Source organism: Trichomonas vaginalis, chromosome I (assembly GCF_026262505.1).
Source record: "Trichomonas vaginalis G3 chromosome I, whole genome shotgun sequence".
NCBI classification, from domain to species: Eukaryota; Parabasalia; order Trichomonadida; family Trichomonadidae; genus Trichomonas; species Trichomonas vaginalis.
In genome coordinates this window covers 13191075-13211724 of record NC_067203.1, presented here as the reverse complement: position 1 = coordinate 13211724, position 20650 = coordinate 13191075, and the positions used below count along the sequence as shown (strand labels likewise).

The 20650-nt window shown below is 29.4% G+C and overlaps 6 protein-coding genes across 6 annotated transcripts, besides 3 other annotated features; 2 read left to right on the top strand and 4 right to left on the bottom strand.

Moving 5' to 3' along the window:
* Positions 1-4083: part of a mobile genetic element that runs on past the window's edge.
* Positions 4084-4413: 330 nt separating this feature from the next.
* TVAGG3_0979090 (P-loop containing nucleoside triphosphate hydrolases family) lies at positions 4414-5643 on the bottom strand (the record flags this gene model as incomplete). Its single annotated transcript, XM_001329049.1, has 1 exon — positions 4482-5642. One exon carries the CDS (start codon positions 5640-5642, stop codon positions 4482-4484), a length of 1161 nt encoding a protein of 386 aa, XP_001329084.1.
* Positions 5644-6224: 581 nt separating this feature from the next.
* TVAGG3_0979080 (uncharacterized protein) lies at positions 6225-7557 on the bottom strand (the record flags this gene model as incomplete). Its single annotated transcript, XM_001329050.2, has 1 exon — positions 6360-7556. The coding sequence occupies one exon, from the start codon at positions 7554-7556 to the stop codon at positions 6360-6362; it is 1197 nt and encodes a 398-aa protein (XP_001329085.1).
* A 1427-nt stretch (positions 7558-8984) lies between these two features.
* Positions 8985-9858: a mobile genetic element.
* A 1454-nt stretch (positions 9859-11312) lies between these two features.
* Positions 11313-12486, top strand: TVAGG3_0979060 (protein serine/threonine kinase protein; the record flags this gene model as incomplete). The annotated part of the gene is made up of 1 exon (XM_001329051.1): positions 11326-12453. The coding sequence occupies one exon, from the start codon at positions 11326-11328 to the stop codon at positions 12451-12453; it is 1128 nt and encodes a 375-aa protein (XP_001329086.1).
* Positions 12487-12974: 488 nt separating this feature from the next.
* Positions 12975-14588, bottom strand: TVAGG3_0979050 (uncharacterized protein; the record flags this gene model as incomplete). The annotated part of the gene is made up of 1 exon (XM_001329052.1): positions 12975-14588. The coding sequence occupies one exon, from the start codon at positions 14586-14588 to the stop codon at positions 12975-12977; it is 1614 nt and encodes a 537-aa protein (XP_001329087.1).
* Positions 14589-16004: 1416 nt separating this feature from the next.
* Positions 16005-16651: a mobile genetic element.
* Positions 16652-18332: 1681 nt separating this feature from the next.
* On the top strand, positions 18333-19688 carry TVAGG3_0979030 (N-glycan processing; the record flags this gene model as incomplete). Its single annotated transcript, XM_001329053.1, has 1 exon — positions 18333-19688. The coding sequence occupies one exon, from the start codon at positions 18333-18335 to the stop codon at positions 19686-19688; it is 1356 nt and encodes a 451-aa protein (XP_001329088.1).
* Positions 19689-20024: 336 nt separating this feature from the next.
* Positions 20025-20568, bottom strand: TVAGG3_0979020 (negative regulation of ceramide biosynthetic process; the record flags this gene model as incomplete). The annotated part of the gene is made up of 1 exon (XM_001329054.2): positions 20113-20568. One exon carries the CDS (start codon positions 20566-20568, stop codon positions 20113-20115), a length of 456 nt encoding a protein of 151 aa, XP_001329089.1.
* Between the last annotated feature and the right edge of the window lie 82 nt (positions 20569-20650).

The following is a 20650-nucleotide window of genomic DNA, read 5'->3' as shown; positions in this document are numbered from 1 at the left end:
TCTGGATGATTTAATGTTTCATTAAATAATGCCATAATTTTTTCTCTTTTTTCATTAATAAACTTAGTGATCATTGTATCTTTATTTGTTAGATCGATCGATTTGAGTATATCTGCATCATGAACTGGAATATTTTCGAACAATGAACTCGATTCTATGGAACCATATGGAGAAATCTCGTTCTGAGCCAAAGAAAGATCACTTACGTTGTATTGTTTGATAGAAAAAATTGTTTTCTCAAGTTCTTTTTGAAAGCAGTCAAGAATATAATTTTTGTAGCTATCAGTGATAACGGTTTTTATATGGCGCTCGATCTTCTGGTTATTTTGATGGCGTTATATTTATCTAATTGGATTTGAGATATCTTCTTAATAGCTTCATAAATGTTTGGATGTTTTAACGAAGAAAATTCTGAATGCATACTCTCGAGGCAATCATTAGTGAATATTGCAGTTGCATTATTATATTGAGATATTAAATTGTAGTGCGGCAACCAAACTTTGTTGAAATAATCAATATAATCTTTGATCGAATCAACTTTATTTTGATTAATTATATGCATTGTAAGTACAAATTCTTCATGAGACATGAATGGAGTAATAGAATATAGCTTAAATAAAGAATTTTGTAAAGTATGAAATTTTTTGTATAAAGTGCTACAAGTTTCCTGTGTAAAGCTTGTTTGAAATGAAATAGGCATCAATTATACGGACTTTAGGGAAAATTTGTTGAAGTGCCTCTATCATTCCCTTTTCAAAATCACAATGAATTTGAATTAGCTTTGAAAATTGAATAACCCTTGACAGTAAAAATATATTCAAATGCCTCCTTATAAGATTCAAATGTGCGGTTTTTCATGAATATAAATAAAAGTGGTAGATATTGATTTTGAAGGTTCACAAATCATAATTGTTAGCATCTGTCCTTTTTGAAAATGTTTTGGTGTAATTTTAAAAGTTCCATCGCAAAATAAATCTGTGGCTTCTTTTGCAAATTGAATTGCCTTCTCAAAACCAAAAAACATCGTCTCACAATTTGCTTGAAAATCATGGCCAATGAAAAACTGCTCGCCATTTATTAAACAAAAATTAGAAATTTCATCGTCTGTAATTTTTTTCTCCAACAGAAATTTTCTGGACTTATTATTAAACTTCCCTGACCAATGAATCTTTAATTAATGGGTTTTCGTCAGTACCAACAGCAAGTTCTGTCATAAAATTTTTAATCTGCTGAAAAGTGCCGTTGTCTTCAGAAAATTTTGCCATTGCCCTTATTGTATATTTCTGTCAGAGTCATTGATTTATGAAGATCATTTTTTTCATTTTGTAACTTTTTAAATTGTCTGCATTCGGGTATATGTTCCTTTTGTAAATCTTCGGAAACTTGAACTGTTCTCAATTTTAACTAAATAACGTGCTTGACAAGAATGATCGATTGCAACGGTAGTCAACGTTCAATATTATTGAATTAATAATATTTGTATGATCATGCGAATAAAGCATATCTTTGCAAACAATTGTATCAGGATATTTTCCAGTAACTGCGGGAATATTTTTAACTGCAATATAACTAAAATATCTTCTGACAGCTTTAGATTCATTTTCGGCGTATTTAATATTAAAATATTGAAGAACTTGTTTGATTATATTCGTTTTTTCATCTCTCGATGTTGATTTTTGGTATTTATCAGATTGTTCCCTGATAAATATTTTATTTTCGTCTGTAAAGTTTGCTCTTTTTTGATTAAATATAGATGATTTTCCCATTAAAAAATGAAATGATGCAAAATTTACGAAAACCGTTCGAAAATTGAATCAAAAATGAAAAGTAATACTTAAATGAGGAATTCTTTGAGATATTGGTCTTAGATTGAATGTAGCGTCATTCTTATATAGAATATATATTCATATCATCGGAAATATGATAAAAAGCATATAATAAATGTCAAAAAAGTGAACAAATAAGCAAAGATATTTTTTAAAAAACAATGAAAAGTAATACTTAAATGAGGAATTCTTTGAGATATTGGTCTTAGATTGAATGTAGCGTCATTCTTATATAGAATATATATTCATATCATCGGAAATATGATAAAAAGCATATAATAAATGTCAAAAAAGTGAACAAATAAGCAAAGATATTTTTTAAAAAACAATGAAAAGTAATACTTAAATGAGGAATTCTTTGAGATATTGGTCTTAGATTGAATGTAGCGTCACAAATTTCACAAATATAATTTACTATACAATTTTATTCATTTTTTTAAAATGGCTGACGACAGTCTGTATCAACTAACTCAACTAGTCAAGCATAATGATTATTCTTCGGATTCATTAAATCAACTTTATCAATGCATAAGTACAATGACAGAAAGATCAATTGGATGCTTGAATTGGGATAAATTTTTCAAAAAAATCACAGTGACTGATGAAGTTCTTTTACATTTTTTAGCATCCGTTTTAAACATTGAAAAGATATCAGAATGTTTCAAGGATTCTATTTTTTATCACAATATTAATCTTGAAAAATTTAGTAATTTAACTGAAACAGAACAACAAACAATTTTAAATTCCTACAAAGCGGATAAATTTACATATTACATAATGTGCTCACAAATTGTAAAATCAAACTGGAACAAATATATATATTTACTGAAATAACTGGCAATTATTAAAATTTTGAAATTTCAGTTGCAAACTTGTTACTTTTTTATGAAAACAATGAAGAAAAATTAAGCAACTGTTTTAATTTAACATTGTTCCAGCAAATTTATTCCAAAAATGGAATCGAGCAAATGATATTTTTTGCTGCAAATACAATTTGTTGCAATAACACTTCTATCAATTTTTACAATCTCCTTGAAATTGAAGAAATGAATCCATTTGATTTTTTTTATTTCTCAATTCAATATAAAGAGATATTAAATTGCGATGATTTTCCAAAAGTTACAGAAGTAATCACAGGTTTAATCTCAGCTTCAAATATTAATGCTATTATGCGAATTTGCCAAAAAAATTTGGATAAAATTACATTTTATAAATGTAATTATTGCCATATTACCTCAATATGGAATTTTATCACAAATGCAGCAATAATTCTTCCTGATGAAGATTTATTAATCAAATTATTAAAATTCATAGAAAAAACAGAAAAAGCAACAGATGAATTATTCGAACCGGAGAATGATTTGGGTTTCTATGAATATTTAAATTCGATTTTCTCAGATATTACATCTGCGAGAAATAAGCAATTTCTCTTGGAATTTCTAAATACCCATGAAGATGACTTCACTTATGATCAAACATTGTGAGGTCATTTTTGATCAACAAATTAATTGAAATTCCGATCAAAAAAAATCATAAATTGGATCAAAAAAATCGAATCTCAAGTTAAAAATAAAAAATTTCTACATTTTTATCAAATTTAGATTTTTTTTTCAAATCATGCGAATTGATTGAATAATTGCATATTTTATCCCATGCATCTAGAAGTATGTGTAATATTTTTGCTTTCATCAAGAAATTGTCGAATTTGATCTTAATTTTTTTTGAAAAATATACTTTTAGAAAAAGAAATAGTGATTGAATAGCTGCCCATGCTGTAAAAGGGTTATTTTTACAAGTAAAAAAATTGTTATTTTTCGAGCAAGTCGAGGCTTTTTTACCATCTTATTTTTGAAAAATTTACGAAAAATTATATCTGAAAAAACGCTTCATTTTGATATCTTACAATGATAAAATACCAATGTTGCTGGGATATAATAGCTACACCTGGACATCTACTACATTAATGCGTATGACAGGTAAAGTTGATTTCAAAAGTATAGCCTGGAAAGATTACAATAAATCGACGATAATTCAAAAAAATTTCTTATAAGTTAACATAATAAAAATTTAATTTTTTATTGCTTGTATTATACTTAAGTATATAATATATTTAAATCTTAGAATGAAAATTCGGGACGCCCTAGCTATTCAATTTTCCCTTAGGACGCCCATAAACCTCTCAAAAATGTGATGTAAATATCACAATTTTGAGAAATTTACACTAGGACGCCTTAGGACGCCAACCCCCTTTTTTACCGATATCTTTTTTTTTAATTATTCGAAATTGAAGCTTCATTGAACTCTCTTACTTTTATTTAAGCAATAAAGATAATATATAAAAGATGGTTTGGTATCATTCCTGAGCTCCACTTTTAATTCAGGTCATATCTTACTAAACCTTTTGCACAAAATGAATGGTGTTATAATTTTATTACACTATAAGCTTTTGACATCTAGTATACCCAAATATATCGCTCTAAACCAATTCCTTCAAATTATTGTTTTATTAATTTTTAACAGGGAATATAATAGAGAAATTTCCTTATGTGGGTACAGATACCTATTAAACGAAAAATGTTTTTAACTAGTCATGATGTTTAAAAATTCAAAAATAAATTAAAAAAAAAATGAAATATATTAATAAGATTTCATTTATTACTTCATACAGAGTGCTTTCTTAATAGCTCTGTTGCCAACATGAACAGTAGAGTTCTTATTTAATAACAAATATCCTTTTTGAATCAAGGGATCTAAGTCTGGTGAGTAAGTAATCAGATCATTGCGGCATAGTTGCCTTGCTTGGGAAGAAGTTTCCTTTGGAACATCATTTTTAATGACCTCAAAAGCTTCATTTACTCTGTTGTTGATTGCCTGATCGATATTGGTTCCAAATAATAAGTCATTGTACACTTTCTGGAATAATCCCATGTTTCCACCGAAATTCTTATATAATTTTCTCCATTCGGATTTTGTGAAATATTTCTTTTGGTAAAGGACTTCTGTAAGGTGCGGAGGGACTTCTTCTGTATAGCAGATGTCGAGTAATGGTAAGAGATCGCCAAATTTCTTCAAGAAAAGGGTATCTCTGACTTCCAAAATAATCGGAACGTGATCTAAGTAAAGATTGCGGCGTGCGAGCCTAGAAAGAATCGCATCGTATAATGGGAGGGTTGCGTTGTTGTATAATTTGTCAAAATTGTGAATCATGATCACTGGCTGTAAAGAATTCCTGTAATACTCGAGTTTATCGATGAACTGAGAGACTGCAAAGGTGGAAATGTGGTTCTTATCTGGAATGTTGGAAAGACTTCTTGTAAGTGAATGATATACTTGTCCTAATTGTGGATCAAGCAGCGCAGGGAGTTTGGCGTTGTTAAGTTGGTTCTTCTTTTTTTCGTAGAGTTGAGAAAGTCTGTCTTTGGGTAGATAAGGCTTTACTTCAATTAAACCACGTAAAATTGCTGTATGCATCCAATCTGATAATGAGGTAAGAGGCCAAAAGTTTTCTCCATCAAGATTTAAAACAAATCTTCCTTTTTCTGTCAAATTTTGCGCGACGATATTCATTGATCTTGATTTTCCGCTTTGTGTAGGTCCTGTAATGTAAAGAACTTGTCTAGAAGGTCTCTTATTCAAGTAGTTTATGATTGTTCTATTATATGAATTTGCCCAAAAATAAGGGAATTGTGCTTCGTAGCGGCGGAATGGCCTCCAAAAGTAGATAATTACAGCAGCAATTAAAATGATTATAATTGAGCCGATAATTAGTTTCCTCCGGCTCTTGTCCTTTCCTTGCTGCTGATTTGAAGGACGCATAAAAATTTTTTATTTTTATTTTTTTAGCAACAAATATTGAAAACAATGAAATGTGAAACATAAAACATTAACTATAGGGACATTAATTTTTGCGCAGAAATATATACTCTATTTCATAAATAAAATAATTCTATTCTTTCAGTATGCTATTGAGAACTAATACACTAGAGAAAATTATTAGACTCGTTACAAGTATTCAGTGCAGAGTTATTAAATCAATAAAACATAAGAAACTACTTCGGAATTCGAAATTATTGCGATCTTCATGCATTTACATAGTAATAATGATATATGTTTTAGTACATGGTTTAATATCTTCAAATGTATCTTTCAATACAATACGACTCGAATTATATTTTTCATTTCAAACAGAATGAATAATGGTGAGTTTCAAGGTAGCACAACAGGATTTTTCAGAGCATAAATACCATAAAAGACCATATTTTATCTTCAAAAATCTCATTGGGGCTTTTACATTTCATAATTGAAATAAATCTGAATCATTTCATTCGAAATCTCTCGAAACATATTGTTCAATTTAATAAACATTCCAAGTAGAAACAAATACGCTTTTAAAAATAGGATATTCTCAATGAAAAAATCAAAATATTAAAACAATTTTCATAACAGTAAAAAAATAAGAAGAAATCAAACGAAAAACAAATATTTATGATATAAAAAGCTACAAATTCAAATAACAACCAACAGAAATGTTTTTTAAATCTGGATTGAGTCCCATTCACTGATTTCAATGTTTTCGATCTTGAGAAGCATATCTTCATGCTTAACATTAAGATTTATCTTATAAGTATTCATAAATCTTTCGATTAATTTGTAATCAATTTTTTCTGGCTGCAAATCATCAGGATGTATATTGCAAAGTATCAGATACGCCAAGTTTGGTTCAATATGAGGTGCAAAATCCCGATAAACTTTAGGATCAGCCAAAATTGCGTTATTAGCAAGAACAAGTAATATAAGTTCCTGGAATTTGAGGAGTTTTATCTTTGTATGGGCTTCTATTTCGGAAATATTCGTATTCATCCTACTTGCGCTGAATAAATTTTCACAAAGATGATTAATTATCACAGTATTACTTAAATGACAATCTATGTACTCTCTAACGCATGAAAACAGCTTTTCTTCTGAAGGAGTCTTAAAACGTTTGCGTATTTCGATGAGTTTGTTTTCTATTTTCGAAAATCTTTCTGACTCAACTGGAAATTGAATTGCTTTGATGTACAAATCAACTATTTCGTTTCCTATAATAGTGCATGCAGTAATTATTGATTCTCTGAACAAATCGAGAGAACAATCGCCAAGAATTGTAGTTTTTGGTAATTTTTGGTACAAAGTTAGACAGGATTGATAGAATAAGCATGCTGTTATTGGTGATGATATAGTTGTCCTGATATCATCAAGCTGTGAGAAGATTTGATTTAATAGTGTCGGAGATAGTGAATCCTCTGGAATGGAATTGATTTTTTCGGCTAACAATTCACCAGGTTGGCCTGGAGCTGATTTGGATAGTTCATTCCATGTATTTAAAATTAAAAGACTTATTTCTGGGTTATCAGTTGATTCTTTTGCCATATCTGTAAAGAATTTTTCGATTTCACCATCAAATGATGATGTTGATGCCCAACTTGATACATGATTGACACCATAAGGAGAAGTTGGAGTTTGTGGTGAGTATATATCATGTGGAATTTCGTCATCATCGTCGTAATTTGGCATATCTGGAAATGGAACATCAATCTGAGAGGTAGATGAGTTGATATATGAAGGTGATGCTTGTCCTGATGGTGATCTAATATTATGAGATGGACTTATGTCTTCATTGATATCAAAATCCAAGTCTAGGCTGGGGAGGCTTTCTATCTTTCCTTTAGATTTCGTAGGAGTTGTAGTCATTTTGTCACTTTTAAAAATTTCAATTAACATGGTACGATAAAAAATTGAGCACATTCAAACAAAAAAAATCTCATTCAATTTAAATATATATTTTTGTATATCAATAGAAGAATACAATACTGGATTTTCAAAAATGTAAACTTTTCAATTAATTTTTGAATGTACCCACAATGATTTTGGTCGCATTTGAATTAAAAGATGATCATTATTCATATCAATTGAACAGCAATTTGGGATTCTTATCTATTATTCTTACGGTTAAAAATGTAAAGTTCACTTTGATTTCAAAAAAATATTCCTGCTTTACAAAGGAGAGCTTCTTTAATTTAACATTTTGCAATACCATCAGAATTATTTTATTACTGAAGTAAAGAGAAGTATTTTCAATGTCCTAAAATTCAATTCATAATGCACATTTCGTTTATTCTAGCTCAAGGTTGGATGATGTTGTTAGAAACTATATTCAAGTCTCATGGCATGTTTAGAGATAAAGTTCATTCTTCTTTAATTAATATCTTTGATTCTACTCATAGGAAAGTACAAATGATTGAAGATATATAATTTCATATCAAGATCATAGAATGTATTCCTCGTGTCCTATATTGTTTGATCATTGTCAGAAAGTAACTCAATGATTCGAAACACTCAATTTCGTTCAACACCTGTGAGGTTATTTCTTTCAATGTAACGTTATGCACAAGAATAAGCAAATCATAATTATAGATTTATGACCTAAAAACACCTCTTAATATAGCATTAGCGAATCTTATAAAAATTATATGTTGAATGTAAATTGGAAATCATTTTAAGATTCGCATGTGTCACTATTATTGAACCCCCCCCCCCAGTGTCACACAACTTGTTCGATGCTATCAAATTCAGAAGTTTGAAATTATTCTCCTTTTGTGAATATGAATAAACAAAGATTGTTCTACCTTGTTTTAGATGTATGGTTTATATAATTAAGGCATTTTTGATGCATATATTCACCACATCGAAAATTATATAATTTCTATGGATATTATTTTACAATCAACTGTATCAAATTGGGATTCTAAAGATCATTTATTTTAAATGCATAATCTCCCTTCTGAAGATTTGATAACATTGAACTGTAGAATATCCGTAGTGGCTTGAAGAAGGTTGTACTTCATCCATTGTAATCAATTAGTGCATAGTCTTTATGATCCAATTATCAGTTTTTTCATTTTATTGACAAAATCGATTGCAATTTTAAAGCGAAAACGAAAACTTATTAGCACTACCATACTGTTGCAATATGATCAAATTAAATTTATGCGAATGGCAAGCGGAAAAAAAATTAAACTGAAATATACTTTAGTTAATCTTGGATGTCTTCTATCCATGATTAAATTGATTTTGCTGAAAAAATAATATCTCAATCTCAAAAAGGCAAACGATTATTAAGGGTGCACACGAGATGATCGTGTAAACTTCAGAATTTAGAACCTTATTTTTAGGCATTATCTTGGCTACCTATTTAGGCTCGAAAAGCAAAAAATATCAAAAAATACAACTTGACTCCATTATGACCCTTTCATGGAGGTAGTTTTTATCCGCTAGTATTTTCCCTTTGAATCTCTTTACAATTCGAAATCAAATTCAAACCTCAGTAGAAGAAAGGAAGAATCGACTTACTACGGTTGTAATACGAATAAATACATATATTTAATTATTTTTATTTACATAATAATTGTTTGAAGCTCATATTCCATCAAATTTTTAAATAAAAACATTAAAATGTTGAAAATGTTCATATATTTTAATAGGGTTTTGGCACTTTATTGAGGAATTACTACATACATAGTCGAACTGAACTTGATATTTTGAAATTTAAATTATTTATCAAAATTAAAATTTAACTTGAAATTTATAATATTTAGTCATATTTTGCATAATTCTAAGTAGATTTTGTAAAAAATCAAGAAAGAAAAATTTTAACGTGCTTTATTTTTTCTTTTTATAATAATACATATTATTATATAATTAACATATTCATAATGTTTCACCCTTTCAAAATATAATCCTCCTCCTCTCAAATAAACGTACATACGGGTGGCCTCTTTTTTCAAAAAATTAAAATTTGAAATTTTGGGCTCAAATATTAGAGATTTTTTCAACCTTCAACGATATATGTTGTCTATATCAGACCTCCTTTCTTTTTGATACTTAACATTGTTCCTAAATCTTAGCCGTTAAGGCTGTTCTGAAAATATTTTTTTTTTCGAAAAAATTTGAAAAAAATTCTTAAAATTCAAAAATCCCTTAATTCCTGAGGATTCGGGTTGTTAGATTCCCGACGATAGGTGTCTTGGAAGATTTGCCTGGTGTCATCATAGTGTCTTTAAATCAAAAATTTTATTTTGGAGTTAGTTTTATTGATTTTTCAATAAAAAACATTTCTAAAACAAGAAAATAAAACGATAAAATATTTATATTTTATATAAGGATCTTATATATTTAAAATAAATATCATTTTATTTTTTTCATTGGTGTCTGTCAAACCATAATACACTATTCAAAAATTCAATGTGTCTTGCGGTTTCAAAAGACACCTTCAAATTGAAAGATAGCACAGATACTATTGAATTTTACCATTTTATTTAGTTTTTACCCTTTTTATTTTTAAGAATTAATGACTGAAACAGCCGTTTTGCTATGACCTCAATCACTTTTATTTATTATTTGAAATATTATTTAATTTATTATTTGAATAGGCCAACTTATATTTGAGAAGCTCAATTTGAGACCACTTAATACATTGAAATATCATAAATATTGAAATATTAAAAAGTGTATTTCAAAATATTGAAATTATAAAAATTTATAATCCTGAAATTGAGACAAATTAATAAATTCAATGTTTTTTTTTTGAAATAACTCTCAAATATTATTTTTTTGTTTATTTAATGATGAATAAATATGATTGCTTTAGTCAATCATAAAAACTAATTTAAGTTTAAAATAATGAAAGGATAATTTGATCGTTTTTTAAAATACAATTATTTTTGATGATTTGCAAGAATCTTTGAAAAGAATATAATATAGGTTCTATTTTTGTAAAATTTATTCCAAATCATTGAATTACATAAATTACGATTAAAAACGCATGAACGAACCAAAAAAGTGTGTTTTGTGTTGTTGTTGCGCGTGTTGGATGCGGGATCCTGTTATTTCCGAAATCGACAAAAAATTTTGGAAATTTAATTTCCGAAATCGAAATTATATTAATGTTTTTAATATTCTTATATCAAAAGGATTAAAGTTCATTAAGAGAAAAACAATTCTTCTTCTTCAATCTATTGGCGCATTTATTTCTACACGCCAATAAGGAAGGGAAAATTCTCAGACACCATGGTGTCTTCAAAACGCTAAATTTTGATATTTTTAACAACCCTACTGAGGATTTTGGAAAAAAGTTTTTACATGAACATGTGTATATTATATGAAGTATATTGATAAGGTAAAAATCAAATTTTATTGCATATTCATCGAGAAAATAAACTAACGAATCCCTCAAAATTGAGAGGGTAATCCTCCTCTCAAATAAACGTACATACGGGTGCACCCTTAATATTCAATTTGAAAGGTATCACAAAAGTAATTTCGATGCTTTTAAATATATTGTGCGAATCAAACAAATAATAATGATTTGTCCAAATGTTTAATTCAATTGTTGCGTCCCTAAAGTTCTGAAAAATGTGTAATTTTATGAAATTTTTCTGAAAGTTCTTCCGAGACTTTCAAAATGTCTGAAGAAATACCAGAGTACATTCATCATTATAAAATCAATGGTGTTATTGGCTCTGGTGCTTTTGCTACAGTATATAAAGCATATAATCCAGAACTCAGGCGTCTTTTTGCCATTAAATGTTTCAAAAAATCAAATTTGAAAAATTCTAAAGAGGAAGAAACATTCCAAAGAGAGATTGATACTATGGCTTACATGGATCATCCTGGGTTAGTCAAATTGCACAATATCTTTGAAGATGAAAATAATTTCTACTTAGTTTTAGACTACTGCGCAGGTGGAGAGTTATTTGATTACATACTCAAGAAGAAGAGGCTTGATGAGCATACTGCAGCACTAGTATTCAAGCAAATTGTATCGGCAATCAGTTATTGTCATTCTTTTGGTATAGCTCACCGTGATTTAAAGCCTGAAAACATATTAATTGATAAGTTCCCTAAAGTAATGATCTCGGATTTTGGTCTTTGTGGATATCTCAAGGAATCAACTTTGATGTCTACTTTTGTCGGTTCACCAATATATACAGCTCCAGAGTGCCTTCAAAATCAGGAGTATGATGGTCGTCTTAGTGACATTTGGTCCCTTGGTGTAATCTTGTTCGGAATGGTTACTGGCGAACATCCATGGAAAACAAACAATACTGCTATAATGCTCAAACAAATATATAACGCTGATTTCACGTACCCAAGCTACCTCTCAAATGATGTTAAAGAACTTATTGGTTCAATGTTGAAAGTTGACCCATTAGAAAGAAAGTCTTTAGAAAATATTCTTAAGAATGATTGGTTTGACAATGAAAAGAAGTCGCCATTTTCAACTTCAATGGTCGGTAAGAAATTATTAACAAGAGAAGAACCTGAAGTACCAGAAATTCAAATGTCAGCTCTTGCAGAACAATCAAGATGTGCTAGTAAACTCAGATTCGATCATAATATTGTTTCACCTTTTACAAATGACTTTTCTCCAAGAATGTATCAGCCTCACTTAGTTATGAAACTCAAATGCGACTCTCCGAAGCCTCTCTGTGCTAAACAAAGCGTTTTCAAGAAAGCCGGAACTTCATTATCAATGCAAAGGCAAATGAGTTCATTATCAAAGAGCGCTTATTCATTTATAGAGTTATAATATTGAATAGAATGTTTTTGTTTTGTTTGATTTAAACTTATATTTCATCATTTCCAAAATTATCAATTTTTTTGCTCTTTTTGCATCAAATCCACAAGTTGTTGGACATAGTGTGCCACAAATCTCTTCAATATGTATAATGTTTTGAATGCCATAGCAATCAACAACATTGATAGAGACAACAGTGCATTTGTGAGTGTTTGTCCACCACTATAATATCCGTGAAAGCTTCGCCTTGTCGAGTCAATCCCATCTAGAAAATTTTATAAATAAAAAATTTTAAAAATATTTTTGGTATTTTGTATCAATTTGAACCATATAATGAGTATATAAAGGCAAAACTTTCTGGGATGATAAACCTTATCTTCTGCAAAAAAGTTTGAAGACAGAAATCCAAATATTAGGAGTGAAAGCTTATTTTTTTCGGGTTTACAATCGTATAGTCATAATTAAACAAGTTAAAATAAAAAGTTAATAATAGAAAATATTATTTATTAGGGAAAAAAAAATTAAAATTATTTTTATTCTTCTAAATTTGTTAATAACAATTTTTGTTCTGTTGTTGGGCAAATGAGCATCTTGATGTATTCAGCTTTATTTTTCTGACTGAGGTATGATGTTTGTGGAGTTTTGCCTTCTCCTAATTTTGTAATGACAAAACGGATTTCTTGCTTAAATAAAGCAGGGAATTTATCAGGAACGAACTTAGACGGGTGAAACACGAATCCTTCAATAACAGGGGAACTCATTATGTTAATAAAAGTAACGTAATTGTAGACAATCGGATGAAGAATGTCTCCAACCTTGCCAAGGAAGTTCAAACTTGCTTCTGATGGACTGCAACATGCTGCTTGTATGAATGCGTGGAAATCAAATGCAATTTCCAAGATAGAAAACGCATAAGGAGAAAATGCTTTGTCAAAAACGCCTGGAAGCTCTGTTGTTGAAAAGATAGCCTTATTACATGGTTTATCTACTGATACTTGCTCAACAAACTTGCAAATTCCCTTGTAAACAATTTCATAAAGATTATAATCAAATTTATAAAGGAGATTTGCAACTTTATCGCATTTTCTGAGTTCGCTTACAGGGAATTCTGCTCTAAAGAATGCGGCTTTTGCGTCATTGATGACATCTTCCGGATAACAATTTACAATTTCAGAAACAATGTTAAGAGCATCCGAAATCTGTTGATTATTTCGTCTCATGGAAGGAAGGAGTTGTACTAAGTGGTTACTTTCTGAAATTGCAACATCTTTTGAAATAAATTTCATGTTTTCTTGATATCTCGCGATTCTTCCGATATCTCTGCCTTCTAGATTGAAAGCCTTGGTAATTATGTACTCATCGTCCTTAACGTTGACCACGAAATATGACCTTGATGGGTGAATTGACAAAATTTTGACGTTACTGATCTTTTTTGTCTCGAAAAGGTTGAGATACTTGTAGTGGTATATTCCGTTGATGACGTAGGAATCGATTTTGCCATCATTGGTCTCGACATTGACTCCTAAAGTCAAATAATGAAAATCGTTATTTGAAATACTTGCGAATTTAATGGATTCTATAGATTTAACTGGGAAATCAGCATATATCAATTCTGAAAGATTTGTTGTATATGCTGTTTGGCGGGTTTTGAGTTCATAAACTGAAAAAACGAAATCCTGGTTAATTGTGCATAAATATTTCGAAAAGATATGAATTGCAAGAATCTTGGAAGATTTAAATAGTGGGAATGGCGCTGAAATGAATGTGGATTGACTTGTTTCACTTAATTCGATAATTGAATTGTTTGCTAGTAAAAGATATAATTTATTTGCGTTAGGAATGGCTTGTATGATGTCATAATTGCATTTCCTGTAAAATTGAGTATTATATTTCAAAACTTCGGAATTTTGAACGATAATCCAGATATTGCTAGTATCATTGTATTGAACGATAATTTTTCCTTCTTTTACATCGTTTAAATATGATTTATTGCCGTTAGAATATTGATAAAAAATTCCTTTAGAGTCAACTGGGAGAAAACTGATATCTGTTGGTGCGCACGATGATGCATTGTTGAAATATTCAACTGTCACCCTGTTGAAAAGCTCGTAATCAGTCTCTACCCAGTCATATGAATCATCAATCATTTGGTATAAAAAAAAAGCAAAAACAAAACAAAACTTTTTATTTATTGTTTTTCTTTTAGATTTTGATTATCTTCAAATAATAAATCAAAATTATTGCTAAAATATTGTTTTTAAACTCAAAATACTAGCATCTGGTCAATGAAATATGCAACAGATTAACTTATAAAACACATCCCCATCATAAAAAGCACAAAATCAAGATCTGCTCTTGCTCAAACTAGTTGATTCAAATAATCAGATTATCGATAATCATATATAACTAATAAGTGGATGCATGCACTCAAATTAATAATGCTGAAACTATGCTCTGATCAGTGGTATATTCAAATCAATGAATGTGGGATAATTTTAAGTGTCGAGATTTTTTTTTATTTTTGAGAAGTCATATGGGCGCGCAGCGTAGCAGAAATTAAAAAAAATCACTATCAATTGAAAGATTTATTAGACATTTGTAGCACCATGTTCAACTAAGAATTTGATAATATTTGTTGCTTTATAATTATGATTGGCAATACTAAGAGGGCATTCATTAATATAGAGAGAATTTCATAAAACAATGATGAATATGAAAAGAAAGAGAACTCTATCATAAAATGATAAATATTAAGAGAAAGAGAATTTCATAAAACAATGATGAATATGAAAAGAAACTGAATCAAATAAAACAATAATAAATATGAAAATAAAGAGAATCAAATAAAACAATGATGAATATGAAAATAAAGAGAATTTCATAAAACAATGATAAATGTGAAAAGAAAGTGAATCAAATAAAACAATGAGAAATGTGAAAATAAAGAGAATTCTATCATAAAATGATGAATATGAAAAGAATGATAATGTTATAAAACAATGAGAAATATGAAAAGAAAGAGAATAAGTTTCATGTTAACATCAGCACCATGCTCAACTAGGAATTGGACAATTTCCATTGAATTCATATTGATAGCAATACTAAGAGGGCATTTATTAATATAGAGATAATGTAATAAAACAGTGATAAATATGAAAAGAAAGAGAATTCTATCATAAAATGATAAATATGAAGAGAAAGAGATTATAAATTTTGTTGATATCTTCTCCATTATTAAGTAAATAAGATACAATATCATAATTTCCGAAATGCATACTTTCTGCTATTGAATTTGGAGTTTGTTCAAAATTTGATTTGAGGTAGTCGGCAATTTCATAATTATGATAATCCAATGCTGTATTAATCGTTTTTTTAAATGATTTACCTTCATCTATCATTTGCATAAAAATGTTTTTATTCCCGCCTTGAACAGCATATTCTTCGGAGTTATCGGTGTATTGTGCTCCTAAATTTTTCAAGTAATTGAAACACAATTCTGATCCATATTTAATTGCACAGTCAAGTGGTGTGATTTCATAATCAATTTTCTCATTAATATCAAGATTTCATTATCACATCTGCAAGTTTTTGGTTTTCCCTCCTATGATAAATATGTGAATTTCGCGTATGACAGGGGTAAAAAACTTTAACTATCTCATGATTGGAGCTTTAAACCAAAAATATACTCAATAGAAAACATAGAAAACAATAGCTTATATGTATTTAAATATGAAAAAATACTCCTTATCTAATATTGAAAGACTAGATACAAATCTAATTAAACTCTGAATAGGAGCGAATTATATCGAAAAGTATCGGAAGTAATTGGTATTTATATGTTATTTATTCTCATACATTGATTTTGTGCAAATTTGATAAATAGTTCCAGATCTCATCACTTATTGCATCTTGGACAAATTTAATAGATACATGTTTTGCTCAATAGAAAAGATAGGTCTGTGTACCTATATTGCACAACTTAAGTATCTTTGATATTAATTCAAAAACCAGAGACTAGATACAGTTGAAAGTTCAATTTTTCCATTCATTATTTCTCTACTAGCTAAAGATCTCAGACCATGCAAACTTTGTATTGAATACATATTTATATACACTATTGAGATATGTCACAATAACAAAAGGATTACAAATATTTATTTAGTTATTTGCACTTTTTGTTATTCGGTCACATCACTTTCCGCTACCCTTAACAGTAGGTGTTAAGGGTGCCCAGACGACGATAGATAAACTACTCAAAAAATATCACCATAAAATATGACTAACGTCAATTTAAACTTAGTAATACATATATCATACACACTACTATAGTAGTATATATTACTATGTTTTGCCTATTCAGAGTTGTTATGGATTCATCTGCATCAAAGAATTGGCATGCAAAAATTAACATATTCTCAATATAACTATACACATAACCCTGATAACAATATAAATACTGCAGATGATATAACATATTCAAGACATATTATCAATATATCTTAATTTTTCTCTGGTCTTAGATGCCAATCTTTCTAATCTGTGATAAAGTAAAAAAAAATAACTTCCGAGACTCATTTGGTTGCGATAGAGAGCTAAATATATTGCAGAAATATCATATATACTGCATGAAGTATATTTGCCCTTCAAATAGACTCTATTCTCGAGAATTTTTTGTAACCAAAGATTTCGAGATCTTCAAATTAAATTAATAAAAACATACTTTTATATAACATATAGATTTAATACATATAGTAAAGCATATATGTTCATATAATATCATACTTTTAGTGAGCACAGCCTGAAGAAAATGTAAAAAAATATATAATTTTTGTCCGGAAAAGTGACAAAATTATCATTTTCATCAGACGACAATGATAATTTTTTATTTTCACGGTCATTCTAAAAAGATAAATTAATGAGATTGCATTGCAATGATACCTACTTGAGTTGCAATGCATCTATTAGGAAATTTTGGTGAAAATAAATTGAATAGTTCGAGTTTAGGATTTTAACTTCGCTAAAAAAATTGACTCAAAATACACAAAAAATGAAATAATTTGAAGTTAGAGATTGAATAATATAATGCATGAGGAGCTATTAAATAAAGTTGTGTATGAGAATATTGCACTTAGATTAATAGAAATAGAATTATAATTCAATAATTATGATGCCTGACGAAAATGACAATTTTGTCACTTTTCCAGGCGAAATTGATAATAAAAAAATTGTTCAGATTTTTCTCTAACACAATATTTTCCGCCAGTACACCCAACTATATATTTTTTATTTATATATATCAGCAATATATCTTGCATATCTATGTCTTCAACAATATTTTCTATCATGTTGATTCCTATTCCAGAAGCATCAATTTAATTCTGATGACAAATCTATCTTACAATTCTTAATTATTGACAAGAATTTTTGATTCGGATAAAGTAAACTTTATACGCAATTCCAAATCCAAACCGATTCCTGATTCATGTTTAATTCCATTATTGTCACTTTTCGACCCTATAGGTTATTTCAATTCCAAAAAAGTGTCATATTCTAAATTATAGTTTATTCGGATTAACACCTACTGTTAATAATTAAAAAGTTGATTTTCTTAAACTCCAATATAGATGTTAATGCATTACATCACTATATAAATAAAAATTTAAAAATAAATTTGCATTTCAATCAAAATCCCATGATCTCGAAGGGTTATTATTTACATGAATAACAACTTTGATTTCTTCAAGGAAAATAGTAAACTAGAAATTAGGGAAAAATATCAGACCGAAATTCTAAAGAGAAGACGATTTTAATTTACAAAATTGTATTTTTGAATGAATGTATAAATGAGTTACTTGTGGATAAAAGAATTGTATTTGGCCAAATCAATAAAAATGATTTTCATCTTTTCTCTTTTTGTTGAAAAAGTTCCGGTTGAAAATATTAGAGGAATTTCTCCTAATACAAAGTCTCAATACTTGAGATCACTAAAATGGACGAAAGGAGTCTTTCAATGCTTTGATAAATCAAAAACAATTCCGATCGAAAGAGTTAACGATGGATATTGCGATTGCCTTGATGGTTCTGATGAACCAGGTACTAACGCATGTGGAACAGGTCTCTTTTACTGCAGAAATCGAGGATCTTATCCGAAAGAAATTCCAAAATGGCTTGTTGGTGATGGTGTTTGCGATTGCTGTGATGGAAGCGATGAAGCTGGAAATCCAAACGCAGAATGCGAAGATATTTGTGGATCATTGGCAAAGAAATCAGATCAATTAAAGAAATCTCTCAGGAATATCACAAACATTGGAGAAAGATTACGCCAAAAATACAGTGACCGTGGTAGAACAGAACTTTCTGTTAGAAGACATCAGCTTCAATACGTTAAATCAGCCAAAGAAAACATTTTCTCAGCATTATCATATGTTGAACGAATTCACTACGAAATAATGAAAGGTGGAGATTACCAAGGTCTAATGGTTGGCTTGAGAAATTCATTAAATGAACTCCAACACAATTTCGATGATAATTTACAAGATGAGTTCAATATCCGCAAACAAGGGCGTAAGATTAAAACAGAAGATCCACATCGTGGTAAATTCAACCTCAAGAAGAGAGCACAGCGTAATTTTAATGTAGAAAATGCGATTATTTACCTCAAAGATTTCAGTTTAGTCTTTGAAAATATCGAGCAAGCATACAACATCTGCAGGACCTTCCAAGATTCCTACCAAATTGGCCAAGATCCACCAGATTTCAACAATCAGTTCAATAAACTCAATTCCATTACTTCGAAGATCGAAAACTCTACTCAAAAAGTGATCGATGATATGAATCTCGACTTCGGAATGGATAAAGAATACTTGCCACTTTATAAACAGTGGTATTACTTCGAGAAAGACGATTGGTATGTTATTTTCCATCCCTACGACAATGTTACTAAGTACAGTTCCAAGGATGGCCACCAAATTTGGGATTTCGGACATTATAATTATACAAAGACTCTTCGTTGGTATTTCTCAGGCGGAAGTACTTGTAAACACAATAGGCCTGGCTCTGATATGGAAATTAGGTTGCATTGCAGACTGAAAGACGAAATCTTAAATGTCCATGAATACGAGGATTGTCACTCAAGACTTGACTTCGGAACACCAGCTGCTTGTTCCTCTGAATACACCCATCAGATAAATCAGATGTCTGCTGAAACTCTCGATGAATGGGCAAGAGAAGCTGGTTTGATCAAATAATCAGGCCAAAATGGTTTATTTTTTATATATCGTATGTTTATTTTAAAGATTTTTTGTTTTAATTCCTTCATATTTTTCTCATATTTATAACAAAAGTTCTACAAGCTTGATACCTTCCAACTATGTATTAAAAATGAGTTTATATATGGAAAAAGTTAGAAATTCCGATCCTCAAAATAAATATTGGAGTATTATGAAATTTTTAGCTTTGGAACAGCGAAAAGTATCACACCAAAGCTATGGTAAAGTAAAAATGCTTATATATTTTGATAATTTGAGATGAAAGTTCTATTTCCAAATAATTTGTAAAAATAGTGAAAAAAATCATGTGTAATTGAGTTCAGTAATATGAATTTTTAATCATAGATTAGTATGCAATTTGCATTTTTGTTTTGATTATAGAAAATTTATATTATTAAAACATTTAGCCATTGATGCCGAAAATTCTAACTCCATGCATGAATGGGAGCTTTGCAAGAATGCAGACGAAGAGAATTGGGAAGTTTAAGAAGATGTAAGCTAATTCCCAGTGACCAGAGTCAACGGCGAGGAAGAAAAGAATGATTGGGAAGATAATTAAGAACTTTCTAGCACGGGTGTTTTGGAGTTGATCATCAATTTGTTCCCAGAAGGTTAATTGTGAATATGCACCGTGATCATCAATAAATGGTGAGCCTTTAATCCAGTGGAAGAGTATAATTGTGACTATTCCATGTACCCATGATACAAGTGTCCAAGCCATTGGAATGGAAAATCCAAGACCACTTAAAAAAATTCTAAGGAACAAGAATAACAATGTGTAAAATACCCAGCAGACTGGATTGTCAATGAATTGAACGTTTTTGTTGAGAATTGCTGGTAAGGAGGATGATTTTTTCATGAAAAATTTTGAAATTGACAAATTTACGGTCGAAAATTAATAAGGTTTTGCCTTGAAAAAATGCCTTATGTAAGCTCAAAAG